The sequence below is a fragment of the Centroberyx affinis genome, unplaced genomic scaffold, assembly GCF_046629955.1.
Source record: "Centroberyx affinis isolate AG114_WGS23_722 - 3 ecotype Tasmania unplaced genomic scaffold, CSIRO-AGI_Caff_v1 ptg003720l_1, whole genome shotgun sequence".
NCBI classification, from domain to species: domain Eukaryota; kingdom Metazoa; phylum Chordata; class Actinopteri; order Beryciformes; family Berycidae; genus Centroberyx; species Centroberyx affinis.
The window spans coordinates 5113-28539 of record NW_027281604.1 but is presented as its reverse complement, the minus strand read 5'-3'; the positions used below and the strand labels follow the sequence as shown (position 1 = coordinate 28539).

At 44.7% G+C, this 23427-nt stretch overlaps 1 protein-coding gene across 1 annotated transcript; it reads left to right on the top strand.

The window, feature by feature from the left end:
- Positions 1–549: 549 nt before the first annotated feature.
- On the top strand, positions 550–23086 carry nsmfa (NMDA receptor synaptonuclear signaling and neuronal migration factor a; the record flags this gene model as incomplete). Its single annotated transcript, XM_071540797.1, is given in 5 exon segments — positions 550–620; positions 17131–17192; positions 17511–18521; positions 19502–19574; positions 22996–23086. Coding segments are annotated over 5 exon segments (1308 nt in total), but the record flags the coding sequence as incomplete, so codon positions are not given.
- Between the last annotated feature and the right edge of the window lie 341 nt (positions 23087–23427).

Here is a 23427-nt window from a genome sequence, read left to right as displayed (position 1 = left end):
CTCCATTCTACCCCTCCTGCGCACGCATACACACACACACACACACACACACACACACACACACACACACACACACACACACACACACACACACACACACACACACACGCACGCAGATGATGATAATGATGATGCCGCCACCGGTCCAACCCCCTACCATCCTCCCATTCCATTTTCAGATCAATGAGAGAGAGAGAGAGGGAGAGAGGGGGAGAGAGAGAGACAGAGAGAGAGAGAGAGAGAGAGAGAGAGAGAGAGAGAGGGTGCATGTCTGTGTACTTTCAGCAGGCTGCACGTTGCCCCGCGTAGCGTACATGCTCATATCCGGAGAGAGGGAGAAAGGTTGCAGATCTGTCGCTTGCATCTCTTTTTTGCATCGCCGGCCTGTTTTCGGGTTTCTATCGCTGTGCGGGCGTCGGGCGTCTGAGGTGTTCCTGGATTTCCCTTCAGCCTTTTTGTTTTATTGCCTAGTGTTTTCTTGTCGCATTCCTGTGTCCTTTGGGTCTCTGGAATGAGCTGTTTTCCTGCCTGCGTCGTTTCCATGCCAGCATGGGAACTGCCGTGTCCAAAAGGAAGAATTTAAGAAACGATGCGATATCTTCTGTGGCAGCAAAAGTTAGGTGAGTGCCCCTCTATACAAGGCTACCCATTATAACTCTGCAGCCACCCGAGCATTGCAGCCCATATTGAAGTGTTGACACATGTCTTACCGGACCGACCCACATGAAGTTACCATGTGTGGCAGCTTTGTACCTACAGCAACCCGTCTGTGCACACACAAGTTCTCAAATGCCCAGCTGAATTGCCACCGCGCTATCACAGCTATTTTATTTCAAATCTATTTCTAATGCGCAGTAGGCTCATTTATATTTTGCACATCTGCCGATTGTCCCGTCCAGCCCATGCGCTGGGCAACATCGGCATGCATAGCCTACGATGTGCAGTGACGGTTGAATATGTGCTCAAATCACCCTTTATTCTCTCCATATTACACGTGTAAATGGCAAATGCAGCAAGTGTGCAGTGGGGTGGGAAGCCTCTGTTTCCCTCTGTGATTCTGTCTGTCTGGGCCAGTTTACATGCCAAGCGAATGCATTTACCTATGTGGCGTCGGAGGTTTGATTGATCTTGTGAATGAGGCGTCATTGTGTAATGAAAGTCATGCATAGGCAAAGCTAGGCGACTCTGCCAGTGAGTCCCCGAGCCACAGCTACATTTTCTCATGTCTTCTGTCGTTTAGGCTATTATTATTATTATTTAGAGTAGAGAAACAAAAACGGCGTTCTTGTCTGGCCGCATCGACCGGGCAGCGCGGTGATGTGCTGCCTGCCTTCACACCCCGGCGGGAAAATGATCCGACGATCAATTTATCAATCAGCGCAATTGACTCGGTCGTTTGCAGTGATCACCTATCAGGGTAAGTTATTGGACCGGTCCCAGAGGGCAATACAAAGACTATTGGTCTGCCGCTGTTAATTTATTCAGCCTGCAAAAGCATAGGTCAGCTCCTCTATTTGGCAGCAGTCCAAAGGCTGTTAATGACTCACACCACCTAAAGCACTAGATATAGGCTACGAGTCCAGGCTGATTCAACCTATATATGGATTTTTTTTAACTGTTCAGACTCGCATCCATGGTAGCTATTCCTTCCATCAGGGAGGCAGACAGATTTCCCCATACTGTAACAGGCTACGTGCCTCTGTGTGTTTTAATCTGAGGTTGAACTAAACCGCAGTTTGCTGGAAAGCACGTGTGACTCTGTATTCATCTGTCTGATCCAGGTACGCCACATGTAGACAGTGAGCTAAGGCACATTAATGACACAAACCGCATTCAGGTGAGAACAGGATTGAGATTCGATGTATCTGATGTGTCTGACTGGATGCACATGAGCAGCAGGTCCTGCTTTCTTTATGCAAGTCAATGGAATGACCTTGACTTGGAGGTGCAGACTCCACTATCCACAGAAGTGTGGTGATGCTCTTACGTCACCCTCTCAGTATGTGTGTGTGTGTGTGTCTTCCTTAGGTTACATATGTGAGCCTTCTCTGCATGCAGTCGAGTGTGTGTGAGCGTGTGCATCGTGTGTGTATGTGTGTGCGCCACCTTGACAGAGAAATGAGAATGTGTTGCTCATACACAATGGGCTACGACTGGAGAGGCTGTCCTGAGCACGTACTGTAGGAGAAGGAGAGCGGGAGAGAGAGAGAGAGAGAGAGAGAGAGAGAGAGAGAGAGACAACCAGTCTCAAGGCTGACTCATTGACTTTTTCCTTCATGTCTACAATAGAATACAACTACAGAATTTGTTAAAATACTTATGACATCCGATGCAACTGGTGACTGTACAGGATGGGCACACACAGACACACACTCACACACACACACACACACACACACACACACACACTCATTTAGCTACTTATACACTGTTTTTCTCTTTATATCTGTCTCTGTCCCTGTCTGTCAGTCTATTCAATTCAATTTTCAATTCAAATCTCTCTGTCAGTCTCTGTCTGCCTCTCCCTCTCTCTCTCTCTCTCTCTCTCTCTCTTTATCACTCTCACGCTCACACACACGCACACATGCACACACACACATGCACACATTCACATCCATTTCAGAGTTTAATTTTCAGAGTTAATGTCAGCATGAATCTTGACTCCAATAGATGGGAATTGCTGCTGAATCACATCCAATATTTACCAGCCTCTCACCTGCACATGACCTCATGAATGCGCAAGCAAGCATTCAGGAGTGGTCTGTCTCTCTCTCACAAACACACACACACAGACACACACACACACACACACACACACACACACACACACACACACACACAAACACACACACAGACACACATACACACAGACACACACACACGCATACATGTTGTCTTGAAGGACAGACTGGACTCTGCACCTGCTCTCTCTCTCGGTCTCTCCCCCCCCCCCCCCTCTCTCTCTCTCCCTCTCTTTCTCTCTAAGTTTCTCATGTTAGAGCTACCTGCAGTGTCTGACCTCCTGTGCACTCTCTTGTTTCTTTTCCCCATTACAGATGTTTATGCATTAAAGTATCCTTTTATCAAATGATTGCACCCCTTAAGCCCTGTAATAATAAGGTTTTGTGTGGCACTTCCAAACAATCAATACTGTACCTTGGTGTGCTATAGATTTTGTGTCATGCCAAAATAGACTGTGGCACTGAAAGGGTTGAGAAGCGCTCTCTTAAAGGTATATGGTGTCCCCTACTGAAACATTGCTACTTCTACTTCACTATTCACACAGTCTGCTTAGTAATTTATTGGATTTCAGACTTTTTTTTCACAATTTTAAATTGTTATCTGTTTTTGTGATTCGAGGCCAGACAGCATGAGACAGCAAAAAAAAAATGCTTTTATGTATATTTTGAGGCTGTAAAATGTCTGTTTATTGTCTGTAATGTTTGTTGGCAACACAGGAGTAAAATAAACCTGCATGTTTAGTTATGATGGTCAAATGAATTTTGGATTATAGTGGCTCAGACAAGCAGGTTGAAATGCACCTCTGTGTGTACCTGCAGTCTTAGTCAGCCATATGGCTTACCTCCATGCTCCTGCATGCTGGAGACTGTGTGATGAGTGAGACCAGCTGTGCACACACACACACACACACACACACACACACACATACATACATACGCTGATGGTACTTCCTTGGCTGGTTGAGTCATACATTTCTCATCTGTGCCTGTATTTAGTGTCCAATTAGTGCCAGGATACACAGCCTCACCTCAGACTTCACATTGTATTAGATGAAATATCAAAATATCAAACACTGGTAGTTGAGTAGTCAGACTCAGCTGTGCAGACACACACTCTCTCTGTCTGTGTGCTGAAGATGCTGCTGTGTTGTCTCTATTTTTTATTTCTTCCTCTATCCTTCTCTCTTTCTCGCCTTGTACACACACACACACACACACACACAAAAACACACACAAATGTAGAGCCTTAGAGGCACAGGACAGCCGGTGTGTGTCTAAATGAAAGTCTGAGTCATCACTCTGTTACATTACACATCTAAATATCACCAGTGGCAGAGCACACACTGTCTCTCTCATACACACACACACACACACACACACAGACACACACACACACTGTACTAAAACTTATTTACCATTCCTCTGAATTTCTGTAATCTGATTCTCTTGCATAGAACATCAGCCTGCCGGAAATATATGAAACATTTATTTAAAAAGCAGACTTGTTTTTGGAGGTCATGGCATCGTCTCGTCAGTCTGCATTTATCACACAGCGATTGTTTGGGACAACCAGTTAGAGCGCTACACACCGTGAAGTATCTGGAGGACACAACATTTTGAATAGGTGGTGCGAGACTGACGCATAGGAAATACTGAAGAGACACCTGCTCCCTTTATAAGTGAGTGTCTCTGTGTGTGTATCACATTGTGTGCATGTTTATGGATTGCTGGTTATGAAACAGGTCACACTCTAACCTTAGGCAGCTCATGAAAAATAGTGAGAGAGAGAGAGATTGAGAGAGAGTAAAAGAGAGAGAGATTACCTCCAATTTACAGCCTCCTCCCTGTGAAATTCTGGGACATTGAGTGAAAAAGCAAATGCTTTGATCTTTCCATCACAGAGAGGAGGGTTGCTGCGGATCGGCTGAAGGGCATTGGACACAACGGCATTTAGAGAGCTGTGGGGATGTGATAGATGAGGTGAGAGATGAAAGGATTTGTTTGGCAGACAGATTCAAATGTGTTAATGGCTCCTACTTTATACAGGACAGTCGACAGGTGCAACTGTCTTTGTTATAGACCTGCAGTGTTGGGGGTTACAGAGATATTACGTCATTGCTTTTTTAAATGCAAACGGTAGAGAGAGCACCTCATTGCAAATCTGAGATTCCCTCTGTAGTTATTATGTTTTGTAACCGGTGCTGCTTTGCTGGTTCACAGTATCGCACATTTGGAGGATCTGGGCCTCGTGTCACGAAAGTTGCGACTGAGATCTGAAAGATGCGATAGATTTCTCCTGCTCTTTGTGGAGTGTTTCATGTAGAAATCACAATTGTACGAATGTACAGTATGACGCAAAGTGTGTTCATGTAGGCAATCAGTAAATTGGCAATCGTTCTCATCCCCCTACTTCTTTTTGGTTTTGTATCGAACTGCCAATTGTCCCGAGATGCAAACTAAAGATGACGCTAAGGACTATCTGTAAACTATTCAGAATACTTTTCATAATCATAATTATGTTACAATTTATCTTTTCTGTCCTTAATCCAATGTTAATTATGAAAAGCTCCAGTTAAAACTGTGGCCAAACACAATTCACATTTGCCTAATTAGGTCGTGAATAAACTGCACTTCTTTCCATGAAAAAATAATGTAGATTTTCATTTAGAAAAGAATGTAAACACTGTAAACCAAAATAAAAGCACAATAACTGCAAACTTAGGCAAGGAAATAAAATTCCAGAGGAAACAAGTGGATGTGGGAGAGGCCTGTAGTCTTTTGTGGTTTGATTTGAAGTGATGCATTTTCATGAAATGCGTTCTGACAAAATTTCGCAATCGGCGAGTGAAAATCCTTGTAAATTACCTGGTCCGTTAAAATCTTGTTTCTCTACTTAAATACTTGCTTTCTTATTTCCTCATTTACTGAAACTTATTTCCTTATGTACTGAAATGCTACCCAAGCATTACTTTGAATATTTTTTGAATGCATTTACTGTATATATTTTTTTCTTTTAAATGCTGAAGTATGCTGCGCCCTCATTTTAGCAAAGCAAGTCTTTATCTACAGTATCTATCTTCCTCCCTCTCTCTTTCCCCTCTTCTTTGTTAACTCATTCTATTAAAGTACTTGCTGTAATACGCTGAATGAGGCAGATTTTACTGATTTCAGCGTGACTCTGACACATAATGATTAGGCCTCCGACTGTGTTATGTGACTGTGTCTCTGTACGTGTCTCCACCTGCTACTGTGCATGGTAACACTATTTTTTATAACACTGTCAAAGTGTGTAAGTTGTGTGTGTGAATCGGCCGCAACACTCGGCACTGAATCTGGTCGGAGTGGTGGCGGTGAGCCGTTAGTGTACTGACATTTTAATCAGCTTCCTGATCAAGTGTTTTGGTCCCACATGTCCCATATGTATGTATGTGTGTGTGTGTGTGTGTGTGTGTGTGTGTGTGTGTGTGTGTGTGTGTGTGTGTATGTGTGTATGTAGTAAACCAATTCAATTAGTCCACCTGAGCAGAAGATTCGATTAAGCAGCATTAAGACTGAGAAATCTCTTTGCTTGGCAGCCTATTGTTTACAGTGGAGAGATGCCTGGAGAGAAATAAGCTCTGGTGATATTCAGACTAGTGGGCTCACTGCCAGGGAAGTGATGACCTGTTTTCAGCCATGAACCGCTTGTCCTCTAAAGATATATAGGATCACATTATTTAACCGCCTCAGAATCCAAGATATGGGTTGATAAGAGGAATGAGAGGCAAATACTCAGCGAGATTAAAGCAAGTGCCTCTCTACAAATACCTATATGCACATTACTCTGTAGCTGTTTGGGTTTTCAGGATCAATTTTGTTGACATGGAGATTATTTGTTGATCAAATTAATGGCTGCAATTAAAGTGCAAGGAGCAATAATTTGTTTATTGTTATTTTTTGGTCGTTTTTTTTCTCTTATTTGAAAGACAGTAAAGATTGGCGGAGAGAGAGTGACATGTGACAAAGGTTGTAGGCCAGGTTTGAACCCAGGTCGTCATGGTTACATCAAGTGAGCCACCAGGACGACTTAATCAGTTGTTTTGCCTTTGTTGGTGAGATTTGCTGTGAGTGACATTTCTATAGATTGCTTTACTGTTTGCTTATGTTCTATTTTATGTGTTTTACTGATGTAGTTTTTATTCCCTGAGATGGAAGGGCAGAAGGACAGAGCATTTTAAAGAATAATGTACAGGGAGTGGACAAAATAACAGAAATACTTAATAATATATGAATATCAAGTACCAAAACAGTCTTTTCCTGCAATTTACTAAAATGAGCACAAACTCTGAAGTGCAGGTTATCTGTTGTGGACATGAATTATATGAAGTTTAAGTTCCTCCTCCTCGAATTGGATTATATGACAATAATCCAAACTTGACACTGCATTTTCATATTTCTAAAGGTTAAATTTAGGCAAGTAAAACAGCTTTGGTTAGAGTCAGGGTTAAGGTTGGGTAAAGAAAAAAAAACAACTACTTAAGGTTAGGGATACATTTAGGCTTACGTTATAGCAACTAAAATAATTTGGATAAGGTTAGGGAAAGGTTTTGGTTTTGGTAAAATAAGAAAAACTTTTGCTCAAAAGTGAGAAAACCTCTTGGCACGAGTTGTGAATTGAACCCAAGTTGCTGAAATTTAAGGCAGATGTCAATGTCACACTACTGCCTGTTTCTAGTCATGTCTCTTTTATGTAATCCCGTTGTGGTGGGAAAACATATTTCTCTCGCTTCTTGTGCACAGAACTCTTATTTGCATTTTAAGACATTGTGTCCATTTCACAAAATCTCGGGAGACCAGGCTCCATGGCACCTGGTACGAGCCACCTTTACGTTCAGAACAGCTTCAATCCTGCTTGTAATGCTGAACTGTGTGTAGTTAGAAAGAGAGAGAGAGAGAGAGAGAGAGAGAGAGAGGTGGATTAAGCTTAGCTCTAGCATAAAAACAGAACTTTATGTGGATCTCCCTCAGAATGCGTAACTATTCAATACAGCATCATGCTGCAACCAAGCAGCCAAAACCACGATTGAATTTTGAAGCCAATAAGGAAGTGTCGGCAGGTGGCTCGTCTGCTAAAGTCTGGCTCCAAAAAGACTCCATATCCCGCCCAACTCCATGCAAGTCAATGGGACCACAACCCAACTTTTCACTCAAAATATAAAGTCAATAAAGTTTGTCCTTTGTCCTTATGGCGATTTTCAAAATAGTTGTGTCATTAATGGGATATAATGGATATAAAACAGGGTTGTTTTCCTAGTGATCGCCAGTCCAGTGATCGACAGGTCGCTGATTACGGGCCAATAGTAGGCAGAGCTGCAGCTCTGTGGAGGACCCTCGGCTTCGCTCTGGCTGCACTGGCTCCAAAAGATGTCAACATGGCAGCGATCGTAAACGCAATCTTTTGGCTTCAAAATGGCTCTTCAGAAGCCTAATGGGTGACGTCACACTCACTACGTCCATCTGTCTTTACAGTCTATGGCTGCAACCTGCCTCAAGAAGCACAAGACAAGATTCAAATATTAACAGCCCTGTGACACACTGCAACATACTGATCTGTGCCACAAGCCTCCCCACTGTGCTACACGTTGTATGGCACTGCTGCTACTTAGTACAAACATCAAGGTTACTACTGTCTTTATATAGAGGCGCGACCCATTCCCTAGGGAGGGAGGCATGTTGTCTGTAGATGGAGAGAATAAAGAGGCTGGTGATGGGAAAAAAAAGTAACAGCGAACAAAATGAAAAATGGAATTGTAAGTAGATTGAAAATAATGTTTCACCATCAGCATCCATTAGTTAGAACAAAACTGAAGAGACAGAACAAAAGAAAAAGGGCATGTTTACGTTTTTTGCAATGTTCCCATCTTCCAAGTACCCACTTATGCATTGTTCCCTCTAGATCCGACAGAAAGAGTTGAAGTGCTGAGGTGTATCTGCCTGTTATGTGGCTGCATGTGTGGAAGAAGTGGTTAGTGCACTCGGTGGCAGAATGAGTTCAAGGAGCGGTGTGTGTGTGTAATTGTGTCTGACTCACTCATCTTGTGAAATGCTAAGTACACTGTCTGCTGAACTAGTAGACACACAAAATATGTGCGCACTCACTCACTCACTCACTCACTCACCACTCACTCACCAATCACTCACTCACCACTCACTCACCAATCATTCACTCACTCACCAATCACTCACTCACTCACCAATCACTCACTCACCACACACTCACTCACCACTCACTCACTGACTCAGCACTCACTCACTCACTCACCACTCACACACTCACTCACCACTCACTCACTGACTCAGCACTCACTCACTCACTCACTCACCACTCACACACTCACTCACCACTCACTCACTGACTCAGCACTCACTACTCACTCACTCACCACTCACTCACTCACTCACCACTCACTCACTCACTCACTCACACACACACTCACTCACTCAAAGGGACTGCCGATGAAAACTAGCCTTTGGCTAACTCGGGTACTTTTACATTTGTTTGAATGTTGATTAATGTACATTGTCCCTTTTCAAAAATAAATTGAATTGAATTGAATTGAATTGAACTCACTCACTCATCACTCACTCACTCACTCTTGTCAGAAGGAACATAGCATGAGAGTCGTTGTCTAGGGCCGAGTCTCTTGTTCAAGGAGATTTTTAAGAGCCAGCAGCCAATCTCTCTCTCTCCTCTCTCTCTCTCTCTCTCTCTCTCTCTCTCTCTCTCTCTCTCTCCCTCTCTCTCTCTCTCTATTAAATTAAATTCAAGGTGCTTTATTGGCATGAAATACGAAAATACTCATTGCCAAAGCAAAGTTAACAAATGCAAATGACAGTGATCAAAGTGACAGTGAACAATACATATATGAAATACTTGTGTCATTAAATTGTAAATGCAACAATAAACAGTCAACCAATTTTTCTAAATACACACATTTTACATTCTCAAACAGTGTTGGTCACATTTTTTTCTTTTTTACGTTGTCAATTGTTCTGTCTGAGACTATGACAGTCTAAGACATATTTCTCTCTCTCTCTCTCTCTCTCTCTCTCTCCCTCTCTCTCTCTCTCTCTCTCCCTCCATCACTGTCAAACTGTCTGATGCAATGTCTTTGAGCAGGATGCTGAACTCCTACCTGCTCCCTCGGTGCCGCTCCTGTTTGACCCGAGTGTTCTGACCTCTACTGAAATGTGTAAAAAGCTAAATTTATCTGCAAGCCATTTTACCGTATACATATTGCACTTATTGCACCTGAGAGACAGACTGCATTAAGACTGCTTTCCTGTGTTACTCCACTTACAGTTACAAATTAAACAGGTTAAATGAAACAGACGGATAGGGAAATGAGGGCTGAGTTGGTTTTCAACAGTTGCAGTCACTCTGAGGAGCGGATGGAGACAGCTTGTCAGTTTATTTCTTCCTTCCTCACTGTCCTGACTCCGGTCATACAGTGCTTTTCTCTGTATGTCTTTCTGTCTGTCTCTCCAAATTTACTCTCCCCTTATCCTTCCTTCTCCACTACTCTTTCTCTCTGCTGTAATCACATCTCTCCTTCTCAGAAACTCCCCTCCCTAACTCGCTTCTCTCCCCAAACCCTCCTCACATGTTTGGGAGCATGCCGGCTGCATTTCACATCTGCCTGTCAAGTTTTCATTTTTTTCTATAGGCTTTTCTCCCTTACTCTCTCACCTCTACCACTTCTGTATTCTCTTATCCTCCATCTCTGTCTTCTCTCTCTCTCTCTCTCTCTCTCTCTCTCTCTCTCTCTCTCTCTCTCTCTCTCTCTCTCTCTCACGCGCTCTTCTCTTTCCTCAGCTTTCCTCACTCTCTCCCCTTCTTTCAGTATCCCTTCCCACCATTTGCACTGTATCTCTCCCCTATTATCTCACATACCTGTATCCCAGATGCGTTACACTCACATATCAATCTCCTGGGTGCAAGAGGAGAGGGCAGACTGAAGGGATGGCTGGAAGAAAGAGAGATGTAGCGGAGAGACGGTGATAGAGAGGGAGAGAGACAGAGAGAGAGAGACGGAGTGGGTGTGCAAAGAGAGCATGAGAGAGAATGCGATACAGAGAGAGAGGGGGTTTGTTTAATGGATGGATTGAGAGGCATTTTGCTCTATCCCGTTCCAACTCAGTTTCCTCTCATGTATAATGGATGATGCGAGACTCTTGTGCCATTGTTTGCTGATTCTAATCAGAGTGCCTGGCCTCTTGAATAATAAAACAGAAGGGCAAAGTGAAAATGTCTGAGAGCTTCAGAGGGACACCTGCTGATTACCTATTAGCTTAGACTAGATTAATCACAACAGCCTCAACATTATAAACCCCCCCCCCCCCCCCCCCCCACACACACACACACACACACACACACACACACACACACACACACATGCATGCACACATGCACTGGCATGGAGACACACAAACACAAACAAACAGCTTGTCGCTTCCCACTCTGTCTCTTTTTTTCTATCCTTTCTTTCTTTTCTTTGCCTTTGGACATATACACCCAGACACATATGCACGTGCACACACACAAACAAACTCTCTCTCTCTCTCTCTCTCTCTCTCTCTCTCTCACGCACAGACACACACACACACACACACACACACACACACACATCATGAGAGAAGAAGCAGTGGAGGATTGCCCGGGAGGAAGGTGCAGTGACAGAATTGCAGTGACATGCATGGTGGGCTATTTTTAGATGTGTATGGGAGCTGGATGGTGGCACAACACGTGCCGAGCCTCTACTCAGCAACACCCCCAACCTCTGGAGGAGCCCAGCTTACTTTGGCTGTGGTGTGTGCCACTGACAGTGAACAGGAGAGGACCCCGAGTAGCTTTATGGGGATTTAACTGTTGGCACCACAAGGAAATACAAATTAGATGGCTGCAAAACCCCCAACAAACTTTTAATTAAGATGTGATCTCTCGATCAAAGATCAGAGCCAGACATGCTGGTCAGAGGGTACACAATATATCATATACAATATCCTGGTACAGTTTCTGTGTGTGTGTGTGTGTGTGTGTGTGCGTGCGTGCGTGCGTGATTCTCTGGTTGGTACAGCTTTGGGAGAGACTTGCTCATGTTAATAAAATGTGTATGTTTTTAATATTGACTGACCTGTCTTATGTAAAGCAGCTTTGTTCACATAAGATGTCCCCGGAGGAGTCCTGCTTAAAGGAGGGGAGAGAGAGAGAGTTTTTAACAAAACCTTTATTAGACAATTTACAGTCTGTCTCATTCTCATTCAACCCCTCAGTCAGCAAACCAAAACAAAGCAAACAAGACATTTACAAACCAAAACACTGACACAATGTTAACCGTGCCTCATCTCAACTCCCTGGTAAAAACTAACTCTCCTCCCTCCAGGCTGCACACAGCTTCTTCAAGACACCACTTACAATGAAACACTCCTAAATCTTGCATTCTTTTGTAATATTCATAGTCTATTGATACTCTTGCCCGAACTAAAGCCTTGTACGAGTCTATGACTTCTACTGTTACCCCGGCATCTACCTTCCTCTTCCTACTAAGGCACACCGCCATTTTTGCCTGCTCCAGCAAGAAATTAATGATACACCCCATCCTTTGTTTGCTCTTACTGCACTGAAAACCAAAAGTAAAACCAGAAACTGTAAAAGCTGCCCCAAGTGCATTGACGAATGAGCTGAGCATGTCAAACAAAGGTCTAAGCCTATCACAGTCTCTGAAGCAGTGAAATATTGTTTCTCTCACACCACAGAAAGGGCAGCCACTGCCCACATTAGAGTTCACTAGAGAGACAAAGGCATTGACTAGCAGTATCCCATGTAGTACTCTCCACTGTAAATCCCCAGCGTATTTAGGCAAGGGCCTCTTATACAGAGTAGTCCATGCAGGCTTCACCTCCGACCCCACCCCCAGGCTGGCCCTCCAAGGCGTGTCTGCTCTGCTCCCCAGTCTGTCTCTGTTAAAAGTTTATACAAAGTCTATTCAAAGTCTATACAGCCGCTTGCCTCCTATAGAGTCTAGCGCAGCCCCATCTGCCCCCTCTGCGGTGGAGGGTCCCAACAGCAGCCTTGGAAACAGTACCCCAATCCCTGCATCCCCTCTGTCCCCCTCCTGCAGCAGCTTCCAGTCCTCTGTAGTCAAGGCACTCCTGTCCAAGCATCTGACCAGCCACTTGCATAGATCTCATGCCCAGCCGCTCAGCCAACTCCCCGGCCTCATCAAGGTTGTTCCCTGCCAGCTCGACCAGGTGCCCTAGGGTGACAACCCTAGCAGACTTTAATGTCTCTGATAGTCCTGGAGTGGCTGCTGTAGTAATGTCCAGCTGTACCCCATACACCAGCGGCTCCTCCAGAGGCCACTTCACAGAACTGGGTGACGCCGCTCTCAGCACATTCATCTGCCCCCACATTCTTAGCAGACCTCTATAAAACGGTGGGACATCATTGAGTGACAGTGTTTTAGGATTAATAAAAAATAGGGAAAAACCTAGGCCCAATCCTCCCACCTGTTTAAAAAGTGCCTCAGCAACCTGCCTCCATACAGTCCTACCTCGTGTATACAGTAGTTTCTGGATCCACTGAAGTCTGAAAACAGCTGTTCTACTGGCCAAATGTACCAAACCTTGGCCACCCTCCTCCCTTGGTAAGAAGGGAGAGGCGTGGCAGTAGCCAATTCCACCTCTGTAAACGACCCCGGATGACCTCAAGAACACCCTCCCAGTTCCTCTGCATCACCCTGTCATTCCCCAGGTATACCCCCAGGTACTTGAAACCATTCCTGTTCCACTCTAGCCCACCTGGTAGCACTGGCTCACCATCCACCAAGGCCCCCATTATTAGAGCTTCACTCTTTCTCCAATTCACCCTTGCTGAAGAAATCACCTCAAAAAGCCTCACAATATGACTCAGTGTTTCCACATCCCTCTGACTGTCTATCATGATAAGCATGTCGTCTGCATAAGCTGAAAGACAGACCCTATCTAGCCCTGGTGCCACCTTAAGTCCCTGCAGCCTAGTCCTTATTTGGCACAGGAAGGGCTCTATAGCAAAACAGTACATCCCAGAGACACACACACACACACGCATGCACACATGCACTGGCATGGAGACACACAAACACAAACAAACAGCTTGTCTCTTCCCACTCTGTCTCTTTTTTTCTATCCTTTCTTTTCTTTGCCTTTGGACATATACACTCAGACACACATGCACGTGCACACACAAACACACACACTCTCTCTCTCTCTCTCGCTCTCTCACACACACACACACACATATGGTATCATAAGAGAAGAAGCAGTGGAGGATTGCCAGGGAGGAAGGTGCAGTGACAGAATTGCAGTGACATGCATGGTGGGCTATTTTTAGATGTGTATGGGAGCTGGATGGTGGCACAACACGTGCCGAGCCTCTACTCAGCAACACCCCAAACTCTGGAGGAGCCTAGCTTACTTTGGCTGTGGTGTGTGCCACTGACAGTGAACAGGAGAGGACCCCGAGTAGCTTTATGGGGATTTAACTGTTGGCACTACTCCACTTAACTTTAAAAGGAGCACTTCATTCACCTTCAGTACTCTTTCAATGCCCCCATAGAGTGCCTTGCCACATAACCAGGGCTGACACCAAATGCCTCCATTGTCTGCCACATGTATCGGTGTTCAACCCAGTATCTATGCCCAATAACCTTGAGACATCCATGACATCGCAAATTAGGGATATGTTATCCATAACTGACTTGCCAGGGACACAATAGGACTGGTCCGTATGTATGGTCTGCTCCATCACCTTCCTTAGCCTGATAGTCAGCACTTTAGACAAGATCTTATAATCTATGCACAACAGAGCCACTGGTCTCCAGCTCTTAACATCCTGCAACTCTCCCTTCTTCGGCAGTAGGGTGAGGGCTGCTCGCCTGCAGCTCACTGGCAGCAACCCACCAGCCAGACTGCCATTGAACACTGCCAGGAGATTGCCACCCAACACTCCCAGAAAGCCTTGAAGAAATCCACAGGCAGGCCATCTATACCAGATGCACGGCCATTTGCCATCCCCTGCAGTGTGGTATAGAGTTCCATCAGAGCCAGTGGTCGCTCCAGCTCTCTGTTAGCCTCCCTAGACACCTGTGGTAGGCTCTCATAGAAATGTTGTGCCACCTCATCCACCTCATCCACCTCTCACATGCATAGAGTTCACAATAGAAATCCACAGCCCTTCTCTGGATCTCAGCAGAGTTAGTAAGCTCTTGACCAGTGACTGAACGAAGACTATGTATGATCCTGCTCTGGCCACTTTTGTTTTCCACGCTAAAGAAATAGAGAGAGAGAGAGAGACGGGGAGAATACAGGGAAATGTTTAAAGAGGGAGACAGTAAGAGCAAGAGAGAAAGAGAGATGTTGCACCAGAGGAAGATTTTAAAAAATCTTAGTGTTGTCTCTCTCTCTCTCTCTCTCTCTCTCTTCTCTCTCTCTCCCGTGCCGCTGTGTTGGCTGGGCTTTAATAATTGACAGAGTTGCCAGGCAGTAGGCGCACACCCACAGATTCCCTGTATACAAGGGATTCCTCTGCACAGATAAGTGTGTGTGTGTGTGTGTGCGTGCGTGCATGTGTGTGTGTGTGTGTGTTTTTGTGTGAACAGTCACTTCGACATTAGCTGCATTGGGAATATGTTACCACCAGGAGCATTCTGCCTTTTTTTTCTCCTGAATGTCATTACTGAAACATGCAGTTAATTACCCCTTGAAAACTGCCACTATGGACATAAAAAATAGTGTCAGGGTCACATCAATATAAACTTAATAAAGTATGCATTATGATTTTTTAAACTAGGTTTCTAACATGAAAACAAGCATGTCAAGTCACAGCAGAGACCTTGGAGAGCCAGTGCTGAAAGATCACTGGTGATAAAATAATGGGGATCTTAGTGCTAAAAGTCAAAATGTTTTAATGAAGTGAAATACTTCTGGTTCCTCCATGACCTTTGCTAATGTCTTTACTAAATCTGCAAGATGTCAGTTCTTAAGAGTATTTCCTCTCATAAAACAGACATCTAAAACATCTGACATTTGCACATTTGCACACATGGCACATTTATTTTGATAAAAATTACTCTCTTGTGGTTGTACAAGAAAAAGTATGGAAGCAGTGTATCAAAACAATATAAAAATAAAAAAATAAAAAATATCCTGCTACAAGTGTTTTAGAAACCAACCTCTCACTGTTCACTATGTTTGGCAGAAATTCTCTACACACTTGTCAGCCAGACATGCTGGTCAGAGGGTACACAATATATCATATACGTGTGTGTGTGTGTGTGTGTGTGTAGGTAGGTAGGTAGGTCATAGAGCACAATGACATTAACAGTAAATTGGGAAAGTGTTATGCCCTCATGATCCTTGCTGTCTTAGTGAAAAAATATATATTGGAAATATTTGCATGGTCTCTCCTCTCCTCTCTTCTCTCCTCTCTTCTCTTCTCTTCTCTTCTCTTCTCTTCTCCTCTCCTCTGCTCCTCGCCTGCTGCAGTACATTTCCTCCTAGCTAGTGCCCAGATTGACATTGATAGCACGTCTTTAGAGTTATCTCCATTTTTTTTCTCTACCTTCTCTTTCTTTTTGCTCTTTTTTCCACTCCTATCACACAATGACTAGAGGTACATCAGAGGGTGAATGTCATTCAACTGCTCTACCTAGAGCTATTTTGTTAAAAGGAGAAGCTCTCTGTGATTTGGAGTTTTATCTATATGTGGTTGAATGAGTGTGTTGACTTTGCACTGTATTTCTATTTCTGTGTATGTGTGTTTGAGGGAGAAAAGGAGAAACAGAAAGAAACGGCACAGCATCACATACTGTACTGTGATTATGGAGCGTATCTATTTTCAGCACATCTTTCCAAGCACTCTTTCTCTTATTCACACACACACACACACACACACACACACACACACACACACACACACTCATGGTGTGCTGGCTGCCCTGACGTCCACCGACGCAAACTGAGACATGAGAAGTCCTAATACGAGATATTAAGTCCATCTAAGATTTTCCTTCCGTTTATTTCCTCCTCCTACTTTCTTACTGTCTCTCTTTCTCCCTCTCTCTCTCTCTCTCTCTCTCTCTCTCTCTCTCTCTCTCTCTCGGAGGCTGCCTGCCGTGTGGAGATAAAACAGCTGCATCTTAATCTGTGGGTGGCACAATCCTACAAAGAAGGCAATTAAGTTTACAATTCCCCTACTCCCCCCAATTTGTGCCACTCCCTCCCTCTCTCTCTCTCTCTCTCTATCTCTGACTCTTCTGACCCTTCCACCCATAAGTTAACGTCTATATGTGTGTCATGTGTGTCCCCACAGAGCAGCGCGTGCATTTGGAGAGTACCTGTCCCACACACACCCTGAAAACCGAAACGGATCAGGTCAGCGTCTCTGCCATCCCTCCATTTCTCCACCTCTCCATCCTGCTCTGCATATTCTCTAGTGGTCCTTAATCCTTCCTCCACTCCTCCACTACCTTGACCTCATCCTCCTGTTGAAATGCCAGGCTGCGATTATTAGTGTATCATCATAGCAGCTGATAAAAGAGGAAAGATGATAATATTAATCTGTCATCCTCTTCTTTCCTCTTCTTCTTCCTCTTTCCCTTGCTCTTTAACACATCTGTGTATTTCTATATTCTCAACACTCATCTCTCTCTCTCTCTTTCTCTCTCTCTCTCTCTCTCTCTCTCTCTCTAGCTCACCTCCTGTGTGAAACCTTGGTGGGTCCAGACCCGGAGTCACCAAGCGACACCATTGGCCCTAACAACAACAACCACCTCCCTCCCTACTCCCACCAGCACTCCGGCACCAACACCTCCAAGGGCTCTGAGGCCGACCCGGAGCCCAGCCTGGTGAAACCCGTGCTGGGCTTACTCCAGCCACCTCCCCCCTCTATCACCATTACAACCAAGCCGGCCCGGCTGTCCCTAGAGCGCAGCTTCTCGGCGGAGGAAGACCAGCAGAAGTGCGTAGAGTGTACGCTGCAGCCGGCCCGCGTGTACACCATCACCACCCAGCACGGCATGCTGATGAGCGGCGGCCGGGGGAGCAAAGAGAGCCTAGAACTGGACGTCCTGAAGGAGAGGTCGGGAAGTGGGGGGGTGGGATCCAGGGGGGGAGGCGGCGGCGGTGCTGGTAGCGGCGACCCACACCTCCACGCCACCCTGATCCAGCCCTCCACTTCCCCTTCCTCCACCTCGTCCTCTCCGACCCAGTACCACCACGCCGGCGGCGGCCGCGGCAGCAGCAGCTGTGGCGGCGGCCACCACCACGGAAACCATCACCACGGCAACCATCACCACGGGAACCACCACCACTCGCTCTCCGGCACCAACGCGTCCACGAGCGGCGGAGGAGGTAGCGGCGGCGGTAGCGGAGGCAGCGGCGGCAGCAGCAACCCGCACCAGAATTCTCTGGCTGTCGGCGGCGGGTCCCACTCGCATCACGGCTCCCACCACCACGGCCACCACCACCACCTGTCTCAACCCCCACTGCAGACCTCCGTCAGCGCCCACAACATCCGCAGCTGGGGCGAGGGGGGAAAAGGGGAGGCGGAGTGCAGCGGCCTGGCCTGCGACTCGTGCAGCGGGGCCCCCTCGCGCAGCCAGGGCTCGCTGGACCTGGAGAGCGCGTCCCGCGAGGCAGGCAAGCAGCACCGACGCCTAGAGCGGATGTGGAGTGTGGACCGGGTGACTGGGCTGGAGAGAGGTGAGAGGGTGGAGGACACAGAGAGAGAGGGAGAGGCGCTGAAATCCAAACAGGAGGGTTTGTTCACAATGCGCTGTGGGTGGGTTCAGACCGGGACGAAATAGTATTCGAACACTTTCAAATACTTGGAAATAAATACATACATGTTTACTCTTGTAGAGGAGTAAACATGGGGGCAGTGAGTTTATAGCTTATAGGGTTTTGTTTTTCTGTTGTCATTGTTCTGTCATGGAGGCCAAAGATCATCTGCCATTCTGTTCTTTTGTCTCATCTTTATCTTTTGATGTAAAATACATATTTTGTGAATGAGTTACCAACAAAAATTATTGCCCCCCCCCCCCATTACTCTATATGCAACACTTGGGCTATATTAATTTGCAAGTAATGTTTTCACTTTTTAGGCTTTTCAGGAACCTGGGAAGGCTCTCCAAAAAACAACTAGTATTTCACTTTGGAAGAAGTTATTTTACTGAGGGGGGTGAATTGGACTTTTTACTGTAGGAATGCATGACAAAGAATTTAAAAAAAAAAAACTTAAAAAAAAACAAAAAAAAAAACATTGTGGAAATCTTTCTAGGAAAATCAATGACACAGAATGTGGGGACCAAATAAAGTTTGGATGTACTAGTGAAACACACCTTTAAATTGAGTGAGTGAGTTAAAAAGAATTGGTTCAACTATTTGGAAACTTTTTCAAATATATTTCTCCCTAGGTCTGGGTGAGGGTTTGATGTTGGATGTGACGTGGTGGTCTGTTTTTCTGACTCTTCGTCTCTCCGTCTCTCTCATCTGCTGTCTCTCCCTGTGTGTCTCCCTCTCTCCCTTTGTGGAGTGGTGGACTGTGGAGTGGTGGTGCTGTCGCTGGTTTTGTGCTTTCATATTCCTACTACATTTTTTATGACCTTTGATAACACGGCACATAGTTCTCTCACAACTCACTTTGCCTTGCAATCAATATTTCTCTCTCTCTTTCTCTGCAGAGGACAATAGCTGGTTCCCCAAGGAAAACATGTTCAGCTTTCAGACTGCCACAACAACCATGCAGGCGTGAGTGTCCAACCTTTCTCTGAGCACACATGTACACTGAACATGTATACAAACATATGTGCTAGAGGGCATTTATTGTGTGAAAGACCGGTGTTGACAGCCGGAGTTAAAGGGACTTCAGAGAGCAACAGAGGCATGTGTGTAGTCTACTTTATGTGAGTGTGAGGGAGTCTGTACGTGTGCATGTGACCATCCATGTGTATGTGTAACCTGAGGTCCCATTCTGTCTTGGCGAACACCTGCATCTGTATCGGGAAGCTCTCATTCACACACATTCATATATACTCATCGCATTTAAAGTCCCCATGAAATGAACTCAAATTACTTTAACTTCCCGGAAAACAGAGTATCTTTAATTGTACATATACATTTCTAACCAATAAAACCATCAGATTTTTGAACAAGCCCCTCCTATAAAAGTAAGTCCCATAAGACTCATATTCCATTGGTTTAGACTTTTGAATGATCCCTCACTGCATTATGTCCCGCCCCAACAACTTCATCAAATCCGGGAAGTAAAGATGACATTTCATGGGGTCTTTAATACTGATTAGACACATCTAAAATCTTTAGTTTGTTCTGTTTAATTTGTATTTTATCTGTTATGTCCTTGTTTTATTTATTAGCATTTATTTCAAATTTATTTGGTTTGTTACTGTTGTTGTATATATTATTTAGGTGGGATACACCATAACTCCCTTGGGGTTTTTTAAATCTCACCTGCACAACTGGCTTTCATTTACTGTAATGTTCTTGTTTTCTGTTTCAGTATGCAAATAAATAAATAAATGAATAAATACATAAAACTGTCACAGCCACTCAGCATCCACTCAGTCTCACTCTTTTTCCCCATTTCTAGCAATCTGTTTCTGCCTAGTTTTCTCTGACTTTGTATCTCTTTTTTAAAATGTATCTCTTTTGTGCTTTTTCTGTTTCTGCCTTTCACCTTTCATTTCTTCAATTATGTCAGATGCTCATTAGACCGTGTCCAGAGTACAAAGTCACACTCACTCAATATATAAAACTGGATGTTAATTTGGCACAGAGCGGTAGCATTTATCATGTGGCGTTACAAGTTGACTTTTATTCATGGAGATCAAACAAGGACACGAGGACTGCAGAGACTGTTTGTGCCTCTGTCAATCCTTCTCTTTCTCTTTTTGTCTCTCCCAGTTCTACCTCTCTTTCTCTTTCCTCTACTTGTTACTCACTGGTGACTAAATTGTGTGTTTTTTTCCCCCCTCTCTCTCTCTTGCATCCTAATTAATCTTTGGACGCTCAACAGGATATCGTGAGTACCTTCTCCTGCCTGCATATTTTTTTTTTTTTTTAGCTCACTTACCTCTCTCTCCTTAACCGCTGTTCCTTAACCTTTGATGTCTACCATTTAACCCTCATCCTTGGGCTGGGTGTTTGAAGTTGAAAAGCTGAAAACAAATCAACCATAATGAGATAGAACCAGGAAGCATAGAGAGGCACAGAAGTAAAAGGAGCGGTGTGTGTGTGTGTGTGTGTGTGTGTGTGTGTATGTGTGTGTGTTTGCCCATAGCCGAAACCTGTTCTTTGGCTTATTTCCTGTGGCTTGTGCTAACCTAGACAGCAAATATTATGCGTTTGTCAATGTGAAACCTTTTTAGAAACAAATAAGTATATTTCTGCTTTTGGATGAAAATCCCATATCTGAAAAACAATATTTTCTTCATGAATATTTTTTTCTCATTTTCTGATTGACAGTTATGGATCTTTTAAATTACACAGTGGGTTTTTTAATGGGTTTTATTTGGCTCCAGGTCAAGAAACCTACTCAGCACAAATGACCAATTATTCAGTTGAGGTTAAAAAAAGCCAAAGGGGAAAATTGGAGTTACAAGATTTTCATGCAACAGCAGAGATAAAGTCCAGTGGTAATCCACTGCAGCCGAGTTAGCCTGCCAAGCTGAAGTCAGGGAAACGGACCTCTGTGTGTTGGCTGGCCTAAACCCTGTCTCTTCAGCTAAACCCTGCTCTAATCCACAATCCACCCTGGAGCTGTCAGTTTGGTGCACATGCCAGCCATAGTTTAGGACAGAGCAATAAAGAGTTTGGCCATTTAAGTTTTCAGTTGCTGTCACGTTAGCTCCGCAATCCTGCTCCCACTGTCGTTTAAAACTACCAATCATTGAATCAGGTGACTTTAGCAGTGTTTAGAAACTTACTGTGGCAATGTTATGGAGTTAATTGTAATGCACTTGCTGACAAATGAAGTGAAGGTTGTGACGTAAGTGGCGCTGCAGCTCCGCACCAGCTGATGTGTCAGCTGAGTTTGTGTATTGCCATCACCAATCGGGTCTATTTAAACTGTCAAGCTCACTAGCTCACTCTCTGCTGCTGCTCTCCCTGCTGCTGCCTGTGTATCTCTCACCCCTCCTCCACCCAGCATCCACCTGTGGGCTCTGTTTCTTCATGGCTCCCCATGGGGGGTTGCATTTGATCTCTCCCTGCTCTCGCTTATGGCTGCCTTTAAATTGCGCTTCGCAGGGAGTGATACAAAACAGAGGCTTGTATTTACATTTTTTCTCTAGAAAATTGTCATATTCAATACGTGAGTTGTCTGACTGAACTATTTATAGTGCTAGAGATGGGGAATCAATGTGCCCATAGTGCTGTCTGGTCAAACTGTAAGAGTCAGGGTCATTGCAGGAGTCTGTTACTAAAGTAGGACACTTGGACACCTGTATTTTCAGCCATATGGCCAATAATTGTCATACTTAGTGTTGATGTCCACAGGGAACTGTGTTGTATGCCATTAGTTAGCTCCTGTTGAATTATTATTCCTTCCTTCTCCTCCGAGCCTGTTGCTCAGAACTAGGCCTAGCAATCAGATTAATGCTGACAATGGTAATGAATTCTAAGCATAATGAAGTATAAAGCGAAGCCTTGACATTTCACACTGCATACCCCCCCCCCCCACCCACCCAACCCTTGCCTAACTAAACCAAACTAACCCAGAACTTTTTTGAGTTCCCTGATGCTCTGTTTCCAAGTTAACCTCTGGCTGCAAGCTCAAATCACAATGTGAATATCAGGGGTTTATTCAAAAGTCTTACAACAACGTAAATACTAATTAAGGATTACTGGTCAAGGCATGACCAAAAAGACAAACTGATTGCAAGATGAGCATTCCTATTGCAATGATTTACATTGTATGAGGATGGTAATCTGTGTCACTCAGGTGACTGGGAATAAGATTTGAGCTGGTGGCATGAATTCACTTTTTGGCCTGTAGTCAAAGCTAGCTACCCCCCTACCCGCTACAACAGCCCCCCTCAGAGCCAACTAAAGCCTGCAGCTAAAAGCCCTGGCATCAGCCTCCTTGCAGTGTCCTACCCCACGCTAAACCAGCATTCTCCCTCTCTCATCCCTTTAATACTGTGCCACGTCCTGGCAGGGCTTTCCGGGGATTTGTGGAGAGAAAAAGGAGAGAGAGGGAGCAGGATACGGCGGAAGTCGTCCAGAGGTACGAAGTGTCCCCTGCCTGGGTGTGCTTTGGTAGAGTGCTGCTTGCACTCGGGTCCAATACAGCTGGCTAGCTCCACTCTCGCTTATTTACGACCGTGTCTAATCTAACTGAGCCAGAGAGTCAGAACATGGCACTTGGAGGTGCAAGCACACCAGCAGGACTCACAGTGACTAAAACGGGTCTGCTTACTGGATGCTCTGCTACAGTGCCCAGTTCGCTGGGCCAGATTTGTACTGCCAATCCAATTTGCTTTATCACTCATGGCAAATTACAAAGATGTTTGTGTCTTTGCTATATAAACAAGAAAACTACATGTTTTTTTCCATAGACAACACTGAAAAGATTATATAAGATACATGT